The sequence below is a fragment of the Leptodactylus fuscus genome, chromosome 1 (assembly GCF_031893055.1).
Source record: "Leptodactylus fuscus isolate aLepFus1 chromosome 1, aLepFus1.hap2, whole genome shotgun sequence".
In the NCBI taxonomy this organism is placed as follows: Eukaryota; Metazoa; Chordata; class Amphibia; order Anura; family Leptodactylidae; genus Leptodactylus; species Leptodactylus fuscus.
Window position 1 is genome coordinate 341,060,358 of NC_134265.1, and position 20,495 is coordinate 341,080,852.

General features: G+C 45.9%; 1 protein-coding gene across 1 annotated transcript in view; it reads right to left on the reverse strand.

The window, feature by feature from the left end:
• The window catches only part of GABRA2 (gamma-aminobutyric acid type A receptor subunit alpha2), a 147,771-nt gene that overhangs the window by 89,672 nt on the left and 37,604 nt on the right, over window positions 1-20,495 (reverse strand). Inside the window, exon 4 of the mRNA XM_075261618.1 lies at window positions 10,297-10,364. Coding sequence (XP_075117719.1) covers window positions 10,297-10,364 — 68 coding nt within the window. The remainder of the gene's footprint in view (window positions 1-10,296; window positions 10,365-20,495) is intronic.

Genomic DNA, 20,495 nt, shown 5'->3' on the forward strand with positions numbered 1-20,495 from the left:
AGTTTGGGCAAATTCATGGTGGAGGGAGCCTCTAACCAGCCCAGTTTGGACCAATTCATGGTGGAGGGAGCCTCTAAAAACCCCAGTTTGGACCAATTCATAGTGGAGGGAGCCTCTAAACAGCCCAGTTTGGACCAATTCATGGTGGAGGGAGCCTCTAACCAGCAGAGTTGGTGGAAATCAGGGTGGAGGGAGCCTCTAACCAGCAGAGTTGTGGGAAGCAGGGTGGAGGGAGCCTCTAACCAGCAGAGTTGGTGGAAATCAGGGTGGAGGGAGCCTCTAACCAGCAGAGTTGTGGGAAAGCAGGGTGGAGGGAGCCTCTAACCAGCAGAGTTGTGGGAAAGCAGGGTGGAGGGAGCCTCTAACCAGCAGAGTTGGTGGAAATCAGGGTGGAGGGAGCCTCTAACCAGCAGAGTTGGGGGAAATCAGGGTGGAGGGAGCCTAGTATTAGCAGAATTGTGCAACGCTTATGGTGGATGAGTATGAGGATGCGGAGGAATTGGAGAGGTTGAGTACAGACATGGAGTTTCATGTTGGGGTGCTTTACACAGGTGGGCACAAAAATGAAGGCTCTATCCAGTGGTGGTTCATTTTTATCAAAGTGAGCCGGTCGGCACTCTCAGCTGACAGACGGGTGCGCTTGTCAGTGATGATGCCACCGGCTGCACTGAACACCCTCTCAGATAGGACGCTGGCGGCAGGACAGGACAGCACCTCCAAGGCATATAGGGCAAGTTCAAGCCACAGGTCCAACTTCGACACCCAATACGTGTAGGGCGCAAAGGGGTCGGAGAGGACAGGGCTGTGGTCGGAAAGGTATTCCCGCAACATGCGCCTATACTTCTCACGCCTGGTGACACTAGGACCCTCCGTGGCGGCACTTTGGCAAGGGGGTGCCATCAAGGTGTCCCAGACCTTAGACAGTGTGCCCCTCGTTTGTGTGGACCGGTGAGAACTTGGTTGCCTACTGGAGGAACTGCCCTCCCTGCCGCCAACGTCACATGCTGGAAACATCTCCATCATATTCTGCACCAATTGCCTGTGGCAAGCATTGATGCGATTGGCCCTCCCCTCTACCGGAATAAAAGACGAGATGTTGTTTTTATACCGGGGGTCAAGGATAGCAAAGATCCAGTACTGGTTGTCCTCCATGATTTTGACAATACGCTTGTCGGTTGTAAAGCACCCCAACATGAACTCAGCCATGTCTGCCACAGTGTTAGTTGGCATGACTCCTCTGGCCCCACCGGAAAGTTCAATCTCCATTTCCTCCTCATCCTCCATGTCTACCCATCCGCGCTGCAACAATGGGACGATTCGAAGTTGCCCGGAAGCCTCCTGTATCACCATCACATCATCGGACAACTCTTCTTCCTCCTCCTCCTCCTCCTCCATTAAACGCAGTGAAGCGGACAGATGTGTGGACCTACTCTCCAGCTGTGACGGATCGGATGCTATCCCTAACTCCTCTGTGTGATCTGAGTTATCCCTGATGTCAATCAGGGATTCTCTCAGAACACACAAGAGCGGGATTGTAAGGCTCACCATCGCATCCTCAGAGCTCACCCTCCTTGTGGACTCCTCAAAGACCTGTAGGATGTCACAAAGGTCTCTCATCCATGGCCACTCATGGATGTGAAACTGAGGCAGCTGACTTTGTGGCACCCTAGGGTTTTGTAGCTGGTATTCCATCAAAGGTCTCTGCTGCTCAACCACTCTATTCAACATCTGAAACGTTGAGTTCCAGCGTGTGGGGACGTCGCACAAAAGCCGGTGTTGTGGCACATGCAGGCGTTGCTGGAGAGATTTTAAGCTAGCAGCGGCTACTGTCGACTTGCGAAAGTGGGCGCACATGCGCCGCACTTTCACCAGTAGCTCTGGAACATTGGGGTAGCTCTTTAGGAAACGTTGCACCACTAGGTTGAAGACGTGGGCCAGGCATGGAACATGTTGGAGTCCGGCAAGCTCCAGAGCTGCTACCAGGTTCCGGCCGTTATCACAAACGACCATGCCTGGGCCCAGGTGCAGCGGCTCAAACCATATTGCCGTCTCATCGAGGAGGGCATCCCTCACCTCGGAGGCAGTGTGCTGTCTGTCCCCCAAGCTGATCAGCTTCAGCACAGCCTGCTGACGTCTACCAACGCCAGTGCTGCAACGTTTCCAACTCGTAGCTGGGGTCAATCTAACAGTGGAGGAGGAGGCGGTGGCGGAGGAGGAGGCGGTAGAGGAGGAGGAGGAGGGGGGTGTTCTTCTCGTGTCCCTGCCAGGAATGTTAGGCGGGGAGACGAGGTACACCGGGCCAGTTTGGGAAGCAGTCCCAGCCTCAACTACATTCACCCAGTGTGCCGTCAGTGAAATGTAGCGTCCCTGTCCGCATGCACTTGTCCACGCGTCGGTGGTCAAGTGGACCTTTGTGCAAAGCGCGGAACTAAGGGCCTGCCTGATGTTGAGTGACACGTGCTGGTGCAAGGCGGGGACGGTACACCGGGAGAAGTAGTGACGGCTAGGGACGGCATAGCGAGGTGCCGCAGTTGCCATCAGGTCCAGGAAGGCGGGAGTTTCAACAAGCCGGAACGCCAACATCTCCTGGGCCAGCAGTTTAGCGATGTTGGCGTTCAAGGCTTGCGCGTGTGGGTGGTTAGCAGTGTATTTCTGCCGCCGCTCCAATGTCTGAGAGATGGTGGGTTGTTGTAAAGAAGCGCCTGATGGTGCCTTTGATGGTGCAGGAGAAGGAGATAAGACAGGAACAGGGGAGGATGAGGGAGAAGTCAACAAAGTGGCGGAGGCAGATGAAGTGGTGTCCTGGCTCGTCCTCTGGAGTGCATCGCCAGCACAGTCAGCAGTGGCAGTGGCAGAGGCAGAGGCAGTGGCAGAGGCAGTGGCAGTGGCGTGAACGGCAGGCGGCCTTTGTCCTGCCATTGCTGCCTGCCACTGATTCCAGTGCTTGGATTCCAAATGACGGCGCATTGAAGTGGTGGACAGGTTGCTCTTCTCAGAGCCCCTAATCAATTTCGAGAGGCAAATTGTGCAGACAACACTATATCTGTCCTCGGCGCATTCCTTGAAAAAACTCCACACCTTCGAGAAACGTGCCCTTGAGGTGGGAGTTTTTCGGGGCTGGGTACGAACTGGAACATCTTGGGAGATTCCGGGTGTGGCCTGGCTTCGCCTAAGCTGCTGACCTCTGCCTCTAGCTACCCTTTTTGGTGCTGCACCTGCCTCAACATCCACACTACTTTCCCCACTTGACATCTCCCCTGTCCAGGTCGGGTCAGTGTCCTCATCATCCACCACTTCCTCTTCCAACTCCTGTCTCATCTCCTCCTCCCGCACAATGCGCCGGTCAACTGGATGCCCTGACGGCAACTGCGTCACATCATCGTCGATGAGGGTGGGTTGCTGGTCATCCACCACCAAATCGAATGGAGATGGAGGAGACTCTAGTGTTTGAGCATCTGGACACAGATGCTCCTCTGTTAGGTTCGTGGAATCGTGACGTGGAGAGGCAGGTTGAGGGACAATGAAAGGAGCGGAGAACAGCTCTGGGGAGCAGGGACAGTTGGGGTTATTGTTCTGTGAAGCTTGGGAATTTTGGGAGGAAGGAGGACAAGACTGTTGGGTAATAGGAGGAGAGGAGGCAGAGTCTGACTGGCTGCTGGACAATGTGCTGTAAGCGTTCTCTGACAGCCATTGCAAGACCTGTTCCTGGTTCTCGGGCCTACTAAGGTTTGTACCCTGCAGTTTAGTTAATGTGGCAAGCAACCCTGGCACTGTGGAGTGGCGCAATGCTTGCTGCCCCACAGGAGTAGGCACGGGACGCCCTGTGGCTTCACTGCTACCTTGCTCCCCAGAACCATTCCCCCGACCTCGCCCACGGCCTCGTCCACGTCCCTTTCCGGGAGCCTTGCGCATTTTGAATTCCCAGTTAGAAATTGGCACTATATACCAGTAGCAAAAATTGTGGGTGCACGTAACCCCAATATATTCTTTGAATTACCAGTCAGAAACTGGCACTATATGGCAGTAGCAAGAAATGAGGGTATTTGTAACCCCAATATATTCTTTGAATTCCCAGTCAGACAATGGCACTATATACCAGTAGCAAGAAATGAGGGTATTTGTAACCCCAATATATTCTTTGAATTACCAGTCAGAAACTGGCACTATATGGCAGTAGCAAGAAATGAGGGTATTTGTAACCCCAATATATTCTTTGAATTCCCAGTCAGACAATGGCACTATATACCAGTAGCAAGAAATGAGGGTATTTATAACCCCAATATATTCTTTGAATTCCCAGTCAGACAATGGCACTATATACCAGTAGCAAGAAATGAGGGTATTTATAACCCCAATATATTCTTTGAATTCCCAGTCAGACAATGGCACTATATACCAGTAGCAAGAAATGAGGGTATTTATAACCCCAATATATTCTTTGAATTCCCAGTCAGACAATGGCACTATATACCAGTAGCAAAAATTGTGGGTGCACGTAACCCCAATATAGTCTTTGAATTACCAGTCAGAAACTGGCACTATATACCAGTAGCAAGAAATGAGGGTATTTGTAACCCCAATATATTCTTTGAATTCCCAGTCAGACAATGGCACTATATACCAGTAGCAAGAAATGAGGGTATTTGTAACCCCAATATATTCTTTGAATTCCCAGTCAGACAATGGCACTGTATACCAGTAGCAAAAATTGTGGGTGCACGTAACCCCAATATATTCTTTGAATTCCCAGTGAGACAATGGCACTATATACCAGTAGCAAAAATTGTGGGTGCACGTAACCCCAATATATTCTTTGAATTCCCAGTCAGACAATGGCACTATATACCAGTAGCAAAAATAGTGGGTGTATATAGCCCCAATTCTATTGCTAGGGGACTTGCAGGGTATTTCTGAGGTGAAGGTGGGGGGGCACACCGTTGGAACGGGTATCGGGGGTATATATCGGGTATACGGGAATACACTGTCAGTGTATTCCATTCAGGATCCGCGGAAAGCTGGGTTGCGGCGATTGAGCCCGTCAGTGCCACGTTACACTGACAAGCTTCTCCCTGGAATTTAGCTCTTATAAGAGCTGTTGGTTGTCTTCTCCTTCCTATCCTAGCCTGTCCCTGCCTACCCAGAATCTAAGCCCTAGCTAACTGGACGGAAACCTCCGTCCCCGGTGAATTGCAAGCTCAGAATGACGCGAAGCTGGGCGTCGCTGTTCTTTTAAATTAGAGGTCACATGTTTTCGGCAGCCAATGGGTTTTGCCTACTTTTTTCAATGTCACCGGTGTCGTAGTTCCTGTCCCACCTACCCTGCGCTGTTATTGGAGCAAAAAAGGCGCCAGGGAAGGTGGGAGGGGAATCGAGTAATGGCGCACTTTACCACGCGGTGTTCGATTCGATTCGAACATGCCGAACAGCCTAATATCCGATCGAACATGAGTTCGATAGAACACTGTTCGCTCATCTCTATATAATAAACATAAGAACTGAGGGATAAAATATTCTACGGTATTCTCAATGTATAGTAATCATTCTGATTTTATTGGCGTGTTTCCAGTTGTGTAAGGTGGGGGGGGGGGGGGCAAAGCCTTTTCCACACCTCACATGCTTGCATTTTCCATAACATTTCTGATTCTTGAGACAAATACTGCAGGTAGGAATCATTTCACACTTTTCTGTTCTATATCTGTAAAAAATGTAATTTCAAAGTATACCTTATGCGGCGTGATAAAGCTCAGACACTGTAGTCAGGAGCAAATACAAATGCTTATGTAAATGTAAGGCTTCAGAAAAGCAAAGAAATGCTCAGTTACTCTCCAACCATGGTGTGGTGGAATAATAGTAACCTGCACCCATCTGATTTAGCCGATTTAGCTTGCCACTCGTTCTTTGTTCATGTGAGCAAGATAATAAAAAAGGGAATTTTCATTTTAGTAATTTTTTTTTTTCTTATAAATCAATAATGCAGGTAAAGGGAACGAACTTTGCAATATACTTTACTAAAGAAAAGTGTCTTCGCCTACTACTCCTGTCTCTACGTCTAATCTGAATGATTTTGGTCAATACTGCATACATAAGAAGTATCGGTTTACAATGAAGTCTATGGAGAGGGGGGAAGGATATAAACAGAGATGTGTGGACGTCTACCATATTTAATGAGTCATTTCTGTCATTAGAAGGCTGAGTAGTAGAGATGAGTGAGTAGTATTCGATCGAGTAGGTATTCGATCGAATACTACGGTATTTGAAATATTCGTACTCGATCGAGTACCACTCACTATTCGAATGGAAAAGTTCGATGCAGAGCCAGCATTGATTGGCCGAATGCTATACAGTCGGCCAATCAACGCTGGTTCTTCTCCTACCTTTCGAAGTCGTCTCCGTGCAGCTTCCCCGCGGCGTCTTCCGGCTCTTCATTCACTCTGCCAGGCATCAGGCCTGGGCAGAGCCGACTGCGCATGTCCGCTTAGTGCGGACATGCGCAGTCGTCTCTGCCCAGGCCCGATGCCTGGCAGAGTGAATGAAGAGCCGGAAGACGCCGCGGGGACGCTGCACGGAGAAGACTTCTTGGAGGATCCAGCCCGACCCTCACTTTTGGACTTGGTAAGTATAATTTGATCGAACGTTGCCTACCCCTGAAACGAGCATTTTCCCCCCATAGACTATAATAGGGTTTGATATTCGATTTGAGTTGTCGAATATTGAGGGGCTACTCGAAACGAATATCGAACCTCGGACATTTTACTGTTCGCTCATCTCTACTGGGTAGTAAATCCTGATAACCCAGCTGTGCCATGAAAGAGAGCTGTCTCTCTAGAGTGCACATGTCTCTCTGCTTCTGCACTTCAGTCCCTCTCAGTAGACTTCTTTGCATAGATTTGATCAGCGGCAGAAGGAGGCAAATAAGTGAAGAAATTAGCACTTTGCTTATATAAAGTATGTTACACTATTTATCTTTACCTGCACATGGATCATAAAAAAATGCTTTATAGGAAAACTGTTACATTATATATGCTATAGAACAGGAGGTGCTTAGCAGGTTAATATAGAGTTTTTTGGGGGAAAAATTCAGAATAACCATCTATTTTATTCATTTAAATATCTTTCAATAATAATCTCTGTATGGCTGATCACTGAATGGGACCACCCACTGGACTCCTAAGTCCAGAATAAATGGGGATTTAAATGAATGAAATTGAAGTTATAGTCAATCTTTACCCATAAAACCATACAGATATATCAATCTGATCAGCATTTTTGCTACGTTGTCCAGACTGCACTGATGGACACCATGACAGGTTCCCTTTAAAGGGGCTCTATCAGCAAAATCATGCTGATAGAGCCCCACATATGCGTGAATAGCCTTTAAAAAGGCTATTCAGGCACCGTAAATGTTATATTAAACTACCCCCCCCCCCATTTTAAAATAATAACCTAAAAAAGAATGTGCTCTACTTACGGATCGTGCACGCTGGGCGGGCATTCAGGGTTTGTCTTCATCTTCTTCCCCGCCTCTTCTTCCTCCGATGTCCTCCGGTCCCGTCTTCCTCCAGCGCTCGCGAATGGACGGTGATGGCCTGGGCGCATGCGCAGTAGCTGTAGTAGAAGCCGCATGCTACTGCGCATGCGCCCAGGCCATTTTTTTATATCAGTGTCCGCGAGCGCCGGAGGAAGACGGGACCCGAAGACATCAGAGGAAGAAGAGGCGGGGAAGTAGATGAAGACACACCCTGAATGCCTGCCCAGGGTGCATGATCCGTAAGTAGATAACATTCTTTTTTAGGTTATTATTTTAAAACGGGGGGGGGGGGTAGTTTAATATAACATTTACGGTGCCTGAATAGCCTTTTTAAAGGCTATGCACGCATATGTGGGGCTCTATCAGCATGCTTTTGCTGATAGAGCCCCTTTAAGAAAGACTCAGGCTGTAATGGTATCTATGGACTACTAAAATGTGGTATTCTAAACTTTGGGCCAGTACATTGGATTTTTACTTGTACCACTGAGGCGTATATAACACAGACGGTATATAGCAAGGGTGTTTGACATATATATTTGCTTCTATGGTATAAAAATGCTCTTAGTTTTTAATTTTCTCATTCTTAAATCCATTTATGATATTTTTTAAGTCTCCGAATTTAGATCATGTTTATATAATAAGGATTACATTGAACATTTGGCAGACTCGTGACGTCAGCAGTAATGAGGTCCACTCATAGGTTTAGGACTTAGATAAACATGTATCAGATGGACTGTTCCGTGTACAGACAGAAGGATACGTCTTACATCCTGCATGTGTTGCCAGCAGTAGATAGGTTTAAGAAGAAAAAGACCTAAGAGTCTACAATGCTCTTAAGCTCTTAATCCTAATGGGAGCACTGCAGTACTGAAAATAAGAACAGGGAAGCTGAAGATATCTGAAGAGTAAGGAGTGGATGAAGGCATTCAGCTAAGGTGATGGCCTTCTTGCAGAGTGGTATAAATATAATCATGTCCGATCCTTTCAGAACCTACAAGTAGGGTGCTCTCTTGCAAAAAGTTCAGGATTATGATCACACAAGCATAACCTGAAGCATACCTTAAACCGCAACCAGAATCAGCTGACAGCACTATGATACGTCTAATGTTTTAACACATTGGGGGAGTTTATTAAACAATTTATGCATTTTTTTTTAATTCGATCATTTCTGTACATCCCATATTTGCATTCAAATTTTGAGTTGGTTTTAATAAATCTTCCCACTGTGGCACTGATCTATAGGGAGCTACCTTCCAAAGGGTGGTGCTAGAGAATGTTCTCATTTTTCCACCAAGGAGGACATAGTTGCATGCCCTATTCCTTGGGTAGGATATATTCTGTCCGATTTTTTTTTTTTTTTTTTTCAGATTCATGCGACTAGGTTTCAAAAAGAACAGGCATCGTAAGGAACTACCATCCAAAAGGTAAAGTGCAAGTTCTACTTTTTCCACCAGAATCCTTAGCAGGGCTTGTATGGTCTGAGACACCGCAAGGTGGCATCTCTTTGCATCCTTTAATAGTTACTGTACACATCAGGGAGAGTGTGTGCCTACATAGGTAGTACGGAGACTTACAAGTAATTCCTGCTCCGATAGGGATTCTGGGTAAAAAATATGCAAATCTATTCTCCAGGATGTAATTAGGAGAACAGTGCCTCTGTATGCCACCCTCTAGAGGGCAGCCTCCTTAACATCATGCATGACTAAAAAGTCTACTGTCATGATGCGGATTTAAAGAGGACCTTTCACCACTTTTGGGCACATGCAGTGTTATATACTGCCAGAAAGCCGACAGTGCGCTGATTTCAGCGCACTGTCGGCATTCCCGATCTGTGCCCGGTGTAAAGAGCTTACGGTGCCGGTACCGTAGTGCTCTATGGTCAGAAGGGCGTTTCTGACCATTAGCCAGAGACGTCCTTCTGCCTCGCGGCGCCAATCGCGCTGTGCTGTGGAGCCGGGAGGAATGCCCCCTCCCTCTGCTCACACAGCTCGTCCATAGACGAGTATTATCAGGAGCGGGAGGGGGGAGTTCCTCCCTGCGCCACAGTACAGCGCGATTGGCGCCGCGAGGCAGAAGGACGTCTCTGGCTAATGGTCAGAAACGCCCTTCTGACCATAGAGCACTACGGTACCGGCACCATAAGCTCTTTACACCGGGCACAGATCGGGAAAGCCGACAGTGCGCTGAAATCAGCGCACTGTCGGCTTTCTGGCAGTATATAACACTGCATGTGCCCAAAAGTGGTGAAAGGTCCTCTTTAATTGCCAAATTAGTATTTCTATTCCAAAAGGAACAGATTCCAGCTATGGACAGCACTGTTTTGGCCTATTGGGCCTCCTCAGCATAGCGCAGGGATACTGATTTGGCAGAGAGAGAGACTATAGACCAGGGACAGGGGATAATCGTACACATCAGGGAGAGTGTGCACCTACATAGGCAGTACAGAGACTTACAAGTCATTCCTGCTCATGCAACATGATAGGAAACCTCTTCACGCTATCATTCGGCCTTCCGTTCTTTGGGGTCCGTATGGAGACCCCAAAAAATTAAAGCTGACCCACTTAAAAGGCGGCTAACCGCGGACCCCATAAACTTCAGGCTTCCACCCAAAAAATGCAGAAAAATGCAGAGGGAAAAGTCCTACTGGCTGAACTTTTCTCTCTACATTTTTAAACATCCAGAAACAAAATAATAGATGAATAATAGACAAATATATTATAACTTAATAAAATAATAGATGAATAATAGACAAATATATTATAACTTACCATATCTGTGTCAGAGACAGGACCAAAACTTGTCACGTAGATATCAGTGTGGACCTCTGTTACACGGTCTAGAATATCAAAGATACAAGGACAATTTAAGTACCATGTGGGTTCATAGTAAGGTGGTGATACATAGCATTAGCATTAAGGTCACTCTATTTTATGTATTGTCTGTCATAAGGTAAATGGAGCCCAAGGATGCGTTTAATATATGCACATTCCTGGCATATGTACACTGCAGATACAGGATGAAAACACCCTTACCATCCTTTCCAGTCATGTTGTATATGAGTTTGTAGCTAAATAATAGAACAAGAACATATAACAGTATTTAGTATTAGCTCTTAACCACTTGTAGGTCAGGGAATATATCACCTGGGTCCAGGCAAGATGTTCATATTTCTCATTCACAGTAAATTTCCTGTTGCTAGTAACTAATGTTACTGTATTATAATATAACGTATTAATATATTATAACATTATAGTCAATCATTATTATTGGTGTGGATGGACCCTATGCATATATATTGAATATCATTTGACCGGGACCCTCACAAAGTGAGGTTATCTTGGAGGATGGTGCTTCAAGCAGCCAATGGAAAAACCAAAACCACAAATACTGTGAAACGTCTCCAAAAGGCCACCTTTTTGAGAAGACCACCTCCTTACCAAGGCCACATTCTCAGTGACAGTTTTCCTACTAGCCATCTTATTTGAGAAGTTGAGAAGACCACCTCCTTATCAAGACCACTTCTGAATGAACAGTTTTTTCATGCTAGCCATCTTCTTTGAGAAGACCACTTCTCTAGAAGAACAACTTTTTAATGCAATTTTAGGTGGACGTCTCAAAGAGGATTCACTGTACACTGTAAGCTGCGCATAGCAGGGATATCTGAGTTTCAAGACTTAGGTTACCATATATACTCGAGTATAAGCCGAATTTTTCAGCCCAGTTTTTGTGCTGAAAAAGCCCTCCTCGGCTTATACTCGAGTCAGCAAAAAAAATTAAAAAAAATAATAATAATAAAATATATATATATATATATATATATATATATATATATATTTATTTATTTATTTATTTTTCTAGGAGAGGGGGTCTATGACCAGCCACAATATTAATGTATAGAATCTCCCATAAAGTAGTGCAAAAAAAAAAAAAAAAAAAGATGATTAAAAAAAATAAATAAATAAAAGTTCTAAATCCCTCCTTTCCCTAGAATACATATTAAAGTAGAAAATGACTGTGACACACATACACATACTGAATATAGGGTATCTGCAGTGCTCCTGTTCCGTCTGGAAGGGGTTAATAGGAGCACTGCAGATCCCCTATATTCAGTCAGACTGAATTCCAAGTGGGGGAAGAAAAAACAGTCCTCAAGCTCAGGGAAGGGGCAGACAGACAACCAAAACACCCCCTCCCCTTCCCCAGCAACTACTGCACCCAAAAACTCCGACCATTTTAATTTTTGAAATTTTCCAGTAGCTGCTGCATTTCCCCCCCTCAGCTTATATTCGAGTCAAAAAGTCTTCCTAGTTTTTTTTGTGGTAAAATTAGGGGGGTCGGCTTATATTCCGGTCAGCTTATACTCGAGTATATACGGTACAGAATTTGATTTAATAAATAGAAAAATGGCGATATATTCCCTATAAATGACATACTGCATACACTATCATTGACATAGGAAATGTTACCCTTGTATTTCCCTCTGAATTATCCAACAGTTTTTCATCGCTCTCATTGATCTTATTTCTTAAGTGAAGAATGCATTAGTCTGTTTTATCAAAGGATATTCACTAAATATCGATTTCAGCTTAGCCTTACCAGAAGACCTATCCATTAATAATAAGAAGGTCTGGAATTTCTAAAGACTCTTCCAAAAATTATTACGTTGCAGTTTTTGTTTTATATTCTCAACATACCCGACATTCTCCCTACCCAGCTATGTCGCAAATCATCACGTGGATAACTCTTTACTTGTCAGTATGACCCTGTCCTATGTATGAATACAAACCATAGTAATGTACATGTAAGTGGTCTATCCAAGGATTTTTAGGATCACGGCACCTTTGAAATAGAAAACTCTGTCAACATCTTTGTGCAATATCTTCTACCATAACTCAAATGTTGGAGGCCAGGTAAAAATTCTGGGCATAACATTTCACCCAACAGATTAAAAGCTCAGATGCTGTCAGAAAGATTTGTAGCCACAATAAAGATCATTGACCTCTATAGTAAAAGCTATGGAATTGCATGCTACATTTCAAGTGCACTCTGTTTTCAGTGAATACATAGGTTACATATGCCATAAAGATGAATTTGTATTGTATAAACCTTTTAACATTCATAAATCTTGTGATGGAGCCATCTTTGAGGTTTGATGGTAAAGCAAGCTTACCAGACAAATGGGCGAGTATCAATTTAGAAGTTCACTCTAGGTCCATAGAAGGTTTCATACAATAAGGTCTACAATATTAAAAATAAAATAGGTACACAAAAAGAGGCTTATGCTCAAACCGCATGTCTAAATTTATAGAGTTCTTCCAGATATTGTATTTCAATTATGGATACTTCAATTCTGAAAGTATAAAACTGCAGAGTATACATAACTCTGGGTCCAGAGAGAAGTTAACCTTAGCCTATAGTCACATGACCATAGTTACACGGCCGCGGTGATTTCACTTTCGGTAAATGAGGGCTATTCACATGGACGATATATTTGATGGTGCATTGTACCGGAACTGTCAAAATATATACTCAAGTATAAGCCAAATTTTTCAGCACAGTTTTTGTGCTGAAAAGGCCCCCTTGGCTTATACTCGAGTCAAGCAAATAAAAAAAAAAAAAAATATATATATATATATATATATATATTTTTATTTATTTTGGGGGGGGAGGGGATGTCCATGGCCAGCCGAATTAGTAATGTATAGAATCTCCCATAAAATAGTGGGAAAAAAAAGGCTTTTAAAAAAATAAAGTAAACAAAAGTTGTAAATCCCTCCTTTCCCTAGAATACATATAAAAGTAGAAAATGACTGTGAGACAAACACATTAGATATCCCTGTGTCTACTGAATATAGGGGATCTGCAGTGCTCCTGTTCCGTCAGGAAGGGGTTAATAGGAGCACTGCAGATCCCCTATAGTCAGCCAGGCTGAATTCCAAGTGGGTGAAGAAAAAGCCCAGTCCTCAAGCTCAGGGAAGGGGCAGACAGACAACCAAAACACCCCCTCCCCTTCCCCAGCATCTTCTGTCCTCAAAAACTCCGACCACTTTAATTTTTGAAATTTTCCAGTAGCTGCTGCATTTCCCCCCTCGGCTTATACTCGAGTCAATAAGTTTTCCCAGTTTTTTGTGGTAAAATTGGGGCCTCGGCTTATATTCGGGTCGGCTTATACTCGAGTATATATGGTAGATCATGCTACATGAAAATTTTTTATTTTTCACTGCTATTTTGCACCATTTATTGGATGCTATAATACTACTAAGGCCCGTTTCACATGTGCGTTCGGTATTGGGGCCCCCCCAAACGGAAACCTATACGCAATAAAAAGCGGTTAGCTAAGAAACCACACGAACCCATAGACTATAATGGGGTAGGCGTGGTGTTCGTTCAGTTTCCGCACGAATGATGCGTAGAGAATAGTGCTGCAAGCAGTACTTTCCTCTCTGCATGCTTCGTGTGGAAACCACACAGACCCCATTATGGTCTATGTGTCCATGTGTTTTTTTTTTTTTTTTTTATCTAACCACTTTTTAATCTGTATACGTTTTCGTTCGGGGGGGGTCCCCAATAGAGAAAGCAGATGTGAACCAGGCCTTAGTAGTATTATAGCATCCAATCTGAAGAAATAGTCTTGTCACAGTTTTGCAGTAAGCATAGAAGCCATGTTCTTGGCACCAGTAAAATGCTGTTGCAGTTTTTTATGTTGTCATTTCTATTGCAGCCATGGCAGCGTGCCTGCACATAGAGTTCATGTTGTTTGGCAGTGCAGACTATTTTTTGTTTGTCTGCCGCACTAAGCTCTGTTTGCAAGCTTTATGTTTATCAGCTACTATATATGCTTTCGAGTTAGTAGATCAATAATGCTTGTATTACAGATGTGACCATCTTTACATTTTCGAAAAAGTCCTTATGATAACTACTCAGTATGTTAACACAACACGCTACAAGTCACATCACAACCATTGGGTGACCTATAAAGACATAAAGGCACATATGGCATAAACATCTCCTGACATAATATTGCAAAATCATGCATTTTTTTCAAAGTTGGTCATCTTGTGCCACTCATGTCAGGATATGTTTTTCCACTCTTTATTTTATTGAATTTTTCACATTTATAAAACAACTAGCATCTACCTCGTCTGCGGCTTGGTGGTGGCGCTGAACCGCTTAAATGTACGCAATCGCTGGCGCTTCTGATTGGCGGTGCACCCCTGCACGCCCCCGCCTCCCATTGGCCCTCGCTGGGCACCGCGGTCTCTGTACCTACCTATACAGCCCAACGTTCGAAGAGCCGAAAGAGGGAGAAAATATGTGCCGCGGGAAACTTAACGCCGCCCACTTTTATGTTGATTCCGCCCATTCTCATGTTTTTTTTTATGTGCCCTCACACCCCCCCTCATCTGCCCCAGTGTCATGCCGTGCTTCCCCTTCATCTGCAGCAGTGTGATGCTGTTCCCCCCTGCATCTGCCCCAGTGTCATGCCGTTCCCCCCCTTCATCTTCAGCACTGTCATGTCGTTCTCCTCCCCTTCATCTGGCCCAGTGTCATGCTGTTCTCCCTCCTGATCTTTATCTGCCCCCAGTTTCATAGGCCCCTTACGTTATGTCCCCCTGGACGTGTAACACAAAGAAATAGTTGGAATCACCTTCCCACGCTCCCACGCCACTCTCTCCGCTCACTCACTCCCCATAGATGTTGGGCGGATAGCTGGGAGGTATGCGTAGCTGCTCTGCCTCATGTATGCCACACGCAGCCGGAGCTGCGAGTAGGCGCTATGCTGGCCAGCTTGGGATCGGAGAGCGGCCCACCCACACACCGCCTTGAACGTGTCGGGCCACGCCGCTTCTCCACAGGACCACCCAGAGCCTGGCGTGCACCAATGGGAGTGCCGTGAACAGAGCAGCGAGGACGCCATAAGAGGCCATACAGTCGAGCCGGAGTATCGTTTCACCGGTCCCGGTGGGGCTGTCGGGGGAGTACGCACCTCGGGAGGTGGCTTATCATTCCTTCTGGCAAAATATCTAGGTATGTGCGAAATCTCAGCCAAATCCGTTCAGGCATTTGGCTGTGATTGAGGAACAAACATCCAAACACACAAACACACAATAGGCGAGAAGTCTCCCAACAGTATAAAATCCACATTGGGAGGAATGGGGTATCAAAGCAAGCAAGAAAAGAAACACAGGTAAGTATTTGTACCTAAACAGGTAAACCAGAATACTAGTAAACAAGTAATGGCGGAAACCAGGACAGAACATCTGTATACAAGGACTTCTTACATACAGAAGGGAGAATGGTGTGTCTGGAGGAAAATACATTCTAGGTAGGTATAAGTAAACATGAAGAATCTGAGCAAGTACAAGGAGAACACAAAAGCTAAGTCACATAGGCTAAGTCAGGGAAAGATATGGTTAGAAATAGCGAGCTAAGAGGGAGGGCTGGCCTGTTGCCAAGATTCCCAGCTTAGAAGTTTCCTTCTAGAGCTGTGGCCCCAGCTTCAGAGTTCCTTGAATCTAAAAAGCTGATGTATCTTGTTCTTCCACTGCTAGACGATCTGTCTCTTGCAATCTCAGAGTGGATTTTTCTGTGGATTTCACCTTTTTGTGTTTTTAAATGATGATGTCTGTTGTGATAATCTGCAAATTTTAAGGGGTTTTCTGGGACTTTCCTTAGGATACGTCACCAATTTGGAGATCAGCGGGGGTCTGACATCCAGGATACCCATGGATCTGCTGTTTGAAGCAGTGTTGGTGCTCCTTGAGCGCGTCACAGGCCTTGTGATATTAGGCTTATTTTCACCGGGGCCATTCACAGCCCATTCCCTATCGAGTGACTAGGCTAAGCTATGACGCCAAGCAGAGCCAATGTAGCAATATACAGCACTGTACTTACTAAGCAGTGAAGAGGAGCTACGGCAGCTGATCAGCAGGGGTCTCTGGTGTCAAACCCTACCAATCTTCAATCGATAACCCGTCCTGATGATAGGTCATAGGCAGTGGCGTAACTAGGAATGGCGGGACCCCGTGGCGAACTTTTGACATGGCCCCCCCCCCCCCCCGACTGACACCGAAGACCTCGACCGACCCCTTCCTACGCATTCCTGCGCGTTCTAGTATCCCCCATAGTGGCCCCTGCACACAGTATTATCCCCCATAGTGGTCCCTGCACATAGTATTATCCCCCATAGTGGCCCTTGCACACAGTATTATCCCCCATAGTGGCCCCTGCAAACAGTATTATCCCCAATAGTGGCCCCTGCACACAGTATTATCCCCCATAGTGGTCCCTGCAAACAGTATTATGCCCCATAGTGGCCCCTGCAAACAGTATTATCCCCAATAGTGGCCCCTGCACACAGTATTATGCCCCATAGTGACCCCTGCACACAGTATTATCCCCCATAGTGGCCCCTGCACACAGTATTATGCCCCATAGTGGCCCCTGCACACAGTATTATGCCCCATAGTGGCCCCTGCACACAGTATTATCCCCCATAGTGGCTCCTGCACACAGTATTATCCCCCATAGTGGCCCCTGCACACAGTATTATCCCCCATAGTGGCCCCTGCACACAGTATTATCCCCAATAGTGGCCCCTGCACACAGTATTATGCCCCATAGTGGCCCCTGCACACAGTATTATCTTCCATAGTTGTCCCTGCACACAGTATTATGTCCCACTGTGGACACCCATATACAATTATTATACTCTGGGGTCTTTTCAGACCCCAGAGTATAATAATCGGAGACCCGGGGGAATAAAAACATAAAAAACTACTGTTTCTTACCTGTCCCCCGGCTCCTATGCTGTCGGCCTCCAATACCGTCCTTCTGCAATGACGTCGGACATCACATGACCCGGAACGCAGGCCGGGTTCATGTGACGTCAGAGACATCAGACAACAAGGAAGGAGGCCTGGCAGGATCGTGGAGAGGTAAGTAACAATGTTTTTTATGTTTCTTACCTCTCCCGGTCCACCAATCATTATGCTCGGGGGTCCGAAAAGACCCCCGAGTATAATGATAGCAGCGGTATCGGCTGTCACTGGGCCCCTAATGTCCCGGGCCCTGTGGCAGCTGCCTCTGCTGCTATGGCGGTAGTTACGCCACTGGTCATAGGTTATAAAGCCTTTACAATCCTCACCATGGGTCTATTTTCGGGTCTGTTACATGGAATACTGTCACATTATGCTAATGAGATTTGTTAAAATTTGTTAAAATTTGATTTGTTAAAATTTGTTAAAATTTCACCAGCAAGACAACGTGCATGTTTTGCTTGCACACTCACATGGAAAATCCACATGGCCTTTAAGGCAGGGCTCAAGTAAGAGACTTACAGGGATTCTTTGACGTCTACCGCATACAGTATCAAGATGCCAGTAAGATCCTTGAAGTAGGCAACACCAGCACATTAGTAGTACTGTACAGAAAGTACTGACATCCGGACTCACTTAATCCCTTGATGACATCTTTATTGGTTGTACAAAGCCTCAAGGCCTGCCTAAACAGTCGGTTTCCACCCTAGTAAGTGAAAGCTAATTTAGCTTTATGGCTACTTTCTTCTATCGCACATAACAGGCATTGATTCGTGTAATTTCATTGAAGGTCGATTGTTTCATCATCACTCGAACGCAAGGATTTGTCATCACTTGAGAAGAGTGAGTAAAGAGCGCCCACAACCCCGAATACTCGCGAATGCCAATGACTCAGAAGACGAGCCATTACCTAACATGATTATACAATTGCGGCTGTCAACCAATGCACTATTTTTAAGAATGCGTGATGGATTTTCTGAACAATAATCATTTTCATCTGTTGTTAATGTTCATTTTGCTCATTTACTTAGGACAATTATCATTAAGACTGCTCATTATCAATTGCGATGGAAGAACAATCGCTTCATGCAGGAGGGACCTTGCGCGGACTAAAATAGGGATTCCTATTATATGTTTATAGCTAATGATCGTCTAGAAACAACGCTGGTATTACGGAAATACATCCAGGCCTCCATCTTAATGAACAGAAAAAGAATCATAGCATTCATTATATCCAAAAAGAAAACCTTCCCTGGGACCGGCTGCCTATTAACGTGGTGGATACATGAGATAGTAAAGCTCGATGATCATGTACTAGAATCATTATTGTTCAGACGTGATATTACTCCATCCATCACCGAAAGCAATACTAAAGAGCCTCTCGGTATAGGTTGGGGGTCCTCCGAATTTATCTGCATTACATTCAGCCACAGGCTACACTACACTGTGAACGTGATGGGTCAATCCATCCAGTCTTATTCAAAAGAACAGGACAGAAAGCTTTGTTCTCTGTACTGAGATTTATTGAGCTCTCTGATAACACTTCTTCTGCCCAAGGAGGAAATTACAGCTTGAAATCAAAAGTTGGACGCCCAACAAAATTTTTTTTTTTTTTTTAATATTAACAGTAATGCCAAGGTTGGGTGGCCAACAGATGAAAAGTCGTCAAATCAATATTCACATTGCTTTAACGAATCTTTGTTTCCTGCTAGAGAACACTCGTGTATTCACTCTGTACGACAGTGGATGGTTATATAAAAATGGTGCAAAGAACATTTAACTGCAACATCTGTACATAGGTATAAATAGAAACTAAGGGGTTTTGGTGCTCAACTATGAGGACTCAAAAATAGGTAGAAAATTACTGTAGCCGGATATATCTATCCTTACCTTAGCTGGAATCTGGTTGAGCGCTCCAATTATTTTTGAAACCAATTAACAGAATATGCATAAAATGCTAGAATAACCCAACATGCTACAAAGCCCGACAGAACCAGTACATGGCCACGCATAGGATAGACATCTTGTGGCACAGTCACCTAATGTTCTTGTTAAACACTTATCTGGACGTGTCCGGCCAAGAGGAAAGATAAGGAAGGACGTTGTAATCGGCAGTGGGTGCAAAACAAACAAAGCTGCCTAGGGTTATCACTCACCCCAGGTCAGCAACAAACACACATGCCCCTGCAACAGCTAGGAGCGCTTCTGCAACAGCTAGAAGCCACCACGGAAGGTAGAACATACTCCTGCACACAGCTTGGAGTCCCCAGGGGGGTTGCATGCTCCTGCACACAGCTTGAAGTCATCAAACACCCATGCTCCCGCACACAGCTAGGAGCCATACATGAAGTCAGACAGTCTACATAGGCTATCTCAGAGACCAACTCCACAGGCTGGAACAATGTCTATTGCTCCTAGCAGCGCCACACCTCCCATGAGGTGACCTGAAGCGACCGCTTCAGGTGGCGCTATGCCAGGGCCCCGGGGAAGGCGGCATTTTTGCTGACCTAAGCCAGTCCAGGACAAGCTGTCCTGGACTGGCTTAGGGTCACCGTCACTGAGCGGTGGATTGGGGAGGCCGCTGGAGCAACGCTGCTCCAGCGGCCGCCCCTCACACTCAGGCAGAGAGCAGGTCCTCTCCCTGCCTGCTAAAGACGCTCGCTCTGCTCTTCCCCCTCTGCTCGGGGCCACCCCCTTCCACTCGTGTCCACCCCCTTCCGCTCGGCCCTGCTCCCTCCCCCAGGGGGGGGAGGGGGCGGCTTTCTGACGTCCGCCTCAGGCGGCAGAAACTAATGGTTCACCCCTGGCTCCTAGCCCTGGTGTAGAGCTGATAGTTCAGGGTTTACAGGTCCTACCTAACAGCACCCATATAGAAGCAGAGAAACCCCACACAGAGGCCTAGTCTGGCAACCTGCCTGAATACTGCAGCCTATCCCTGAAACTACTGTCATTAGCCAAACTCCGTGGACTTTGAGGTGAAGTGTGAGCGCCGGGCGGGCGTCGGCTCACACTATTTAAAGGGAAGTCCCCGCCCAATAGGGCCAGTGGTGATGACCTCACCGCTCATGCTCAATAGGGAGAAATGGCACTTAGCTTGTGAGTGGCTCCAATAGGTCTGAGCATGGTCAGTAGGGCGAAAGCTGGGCTTG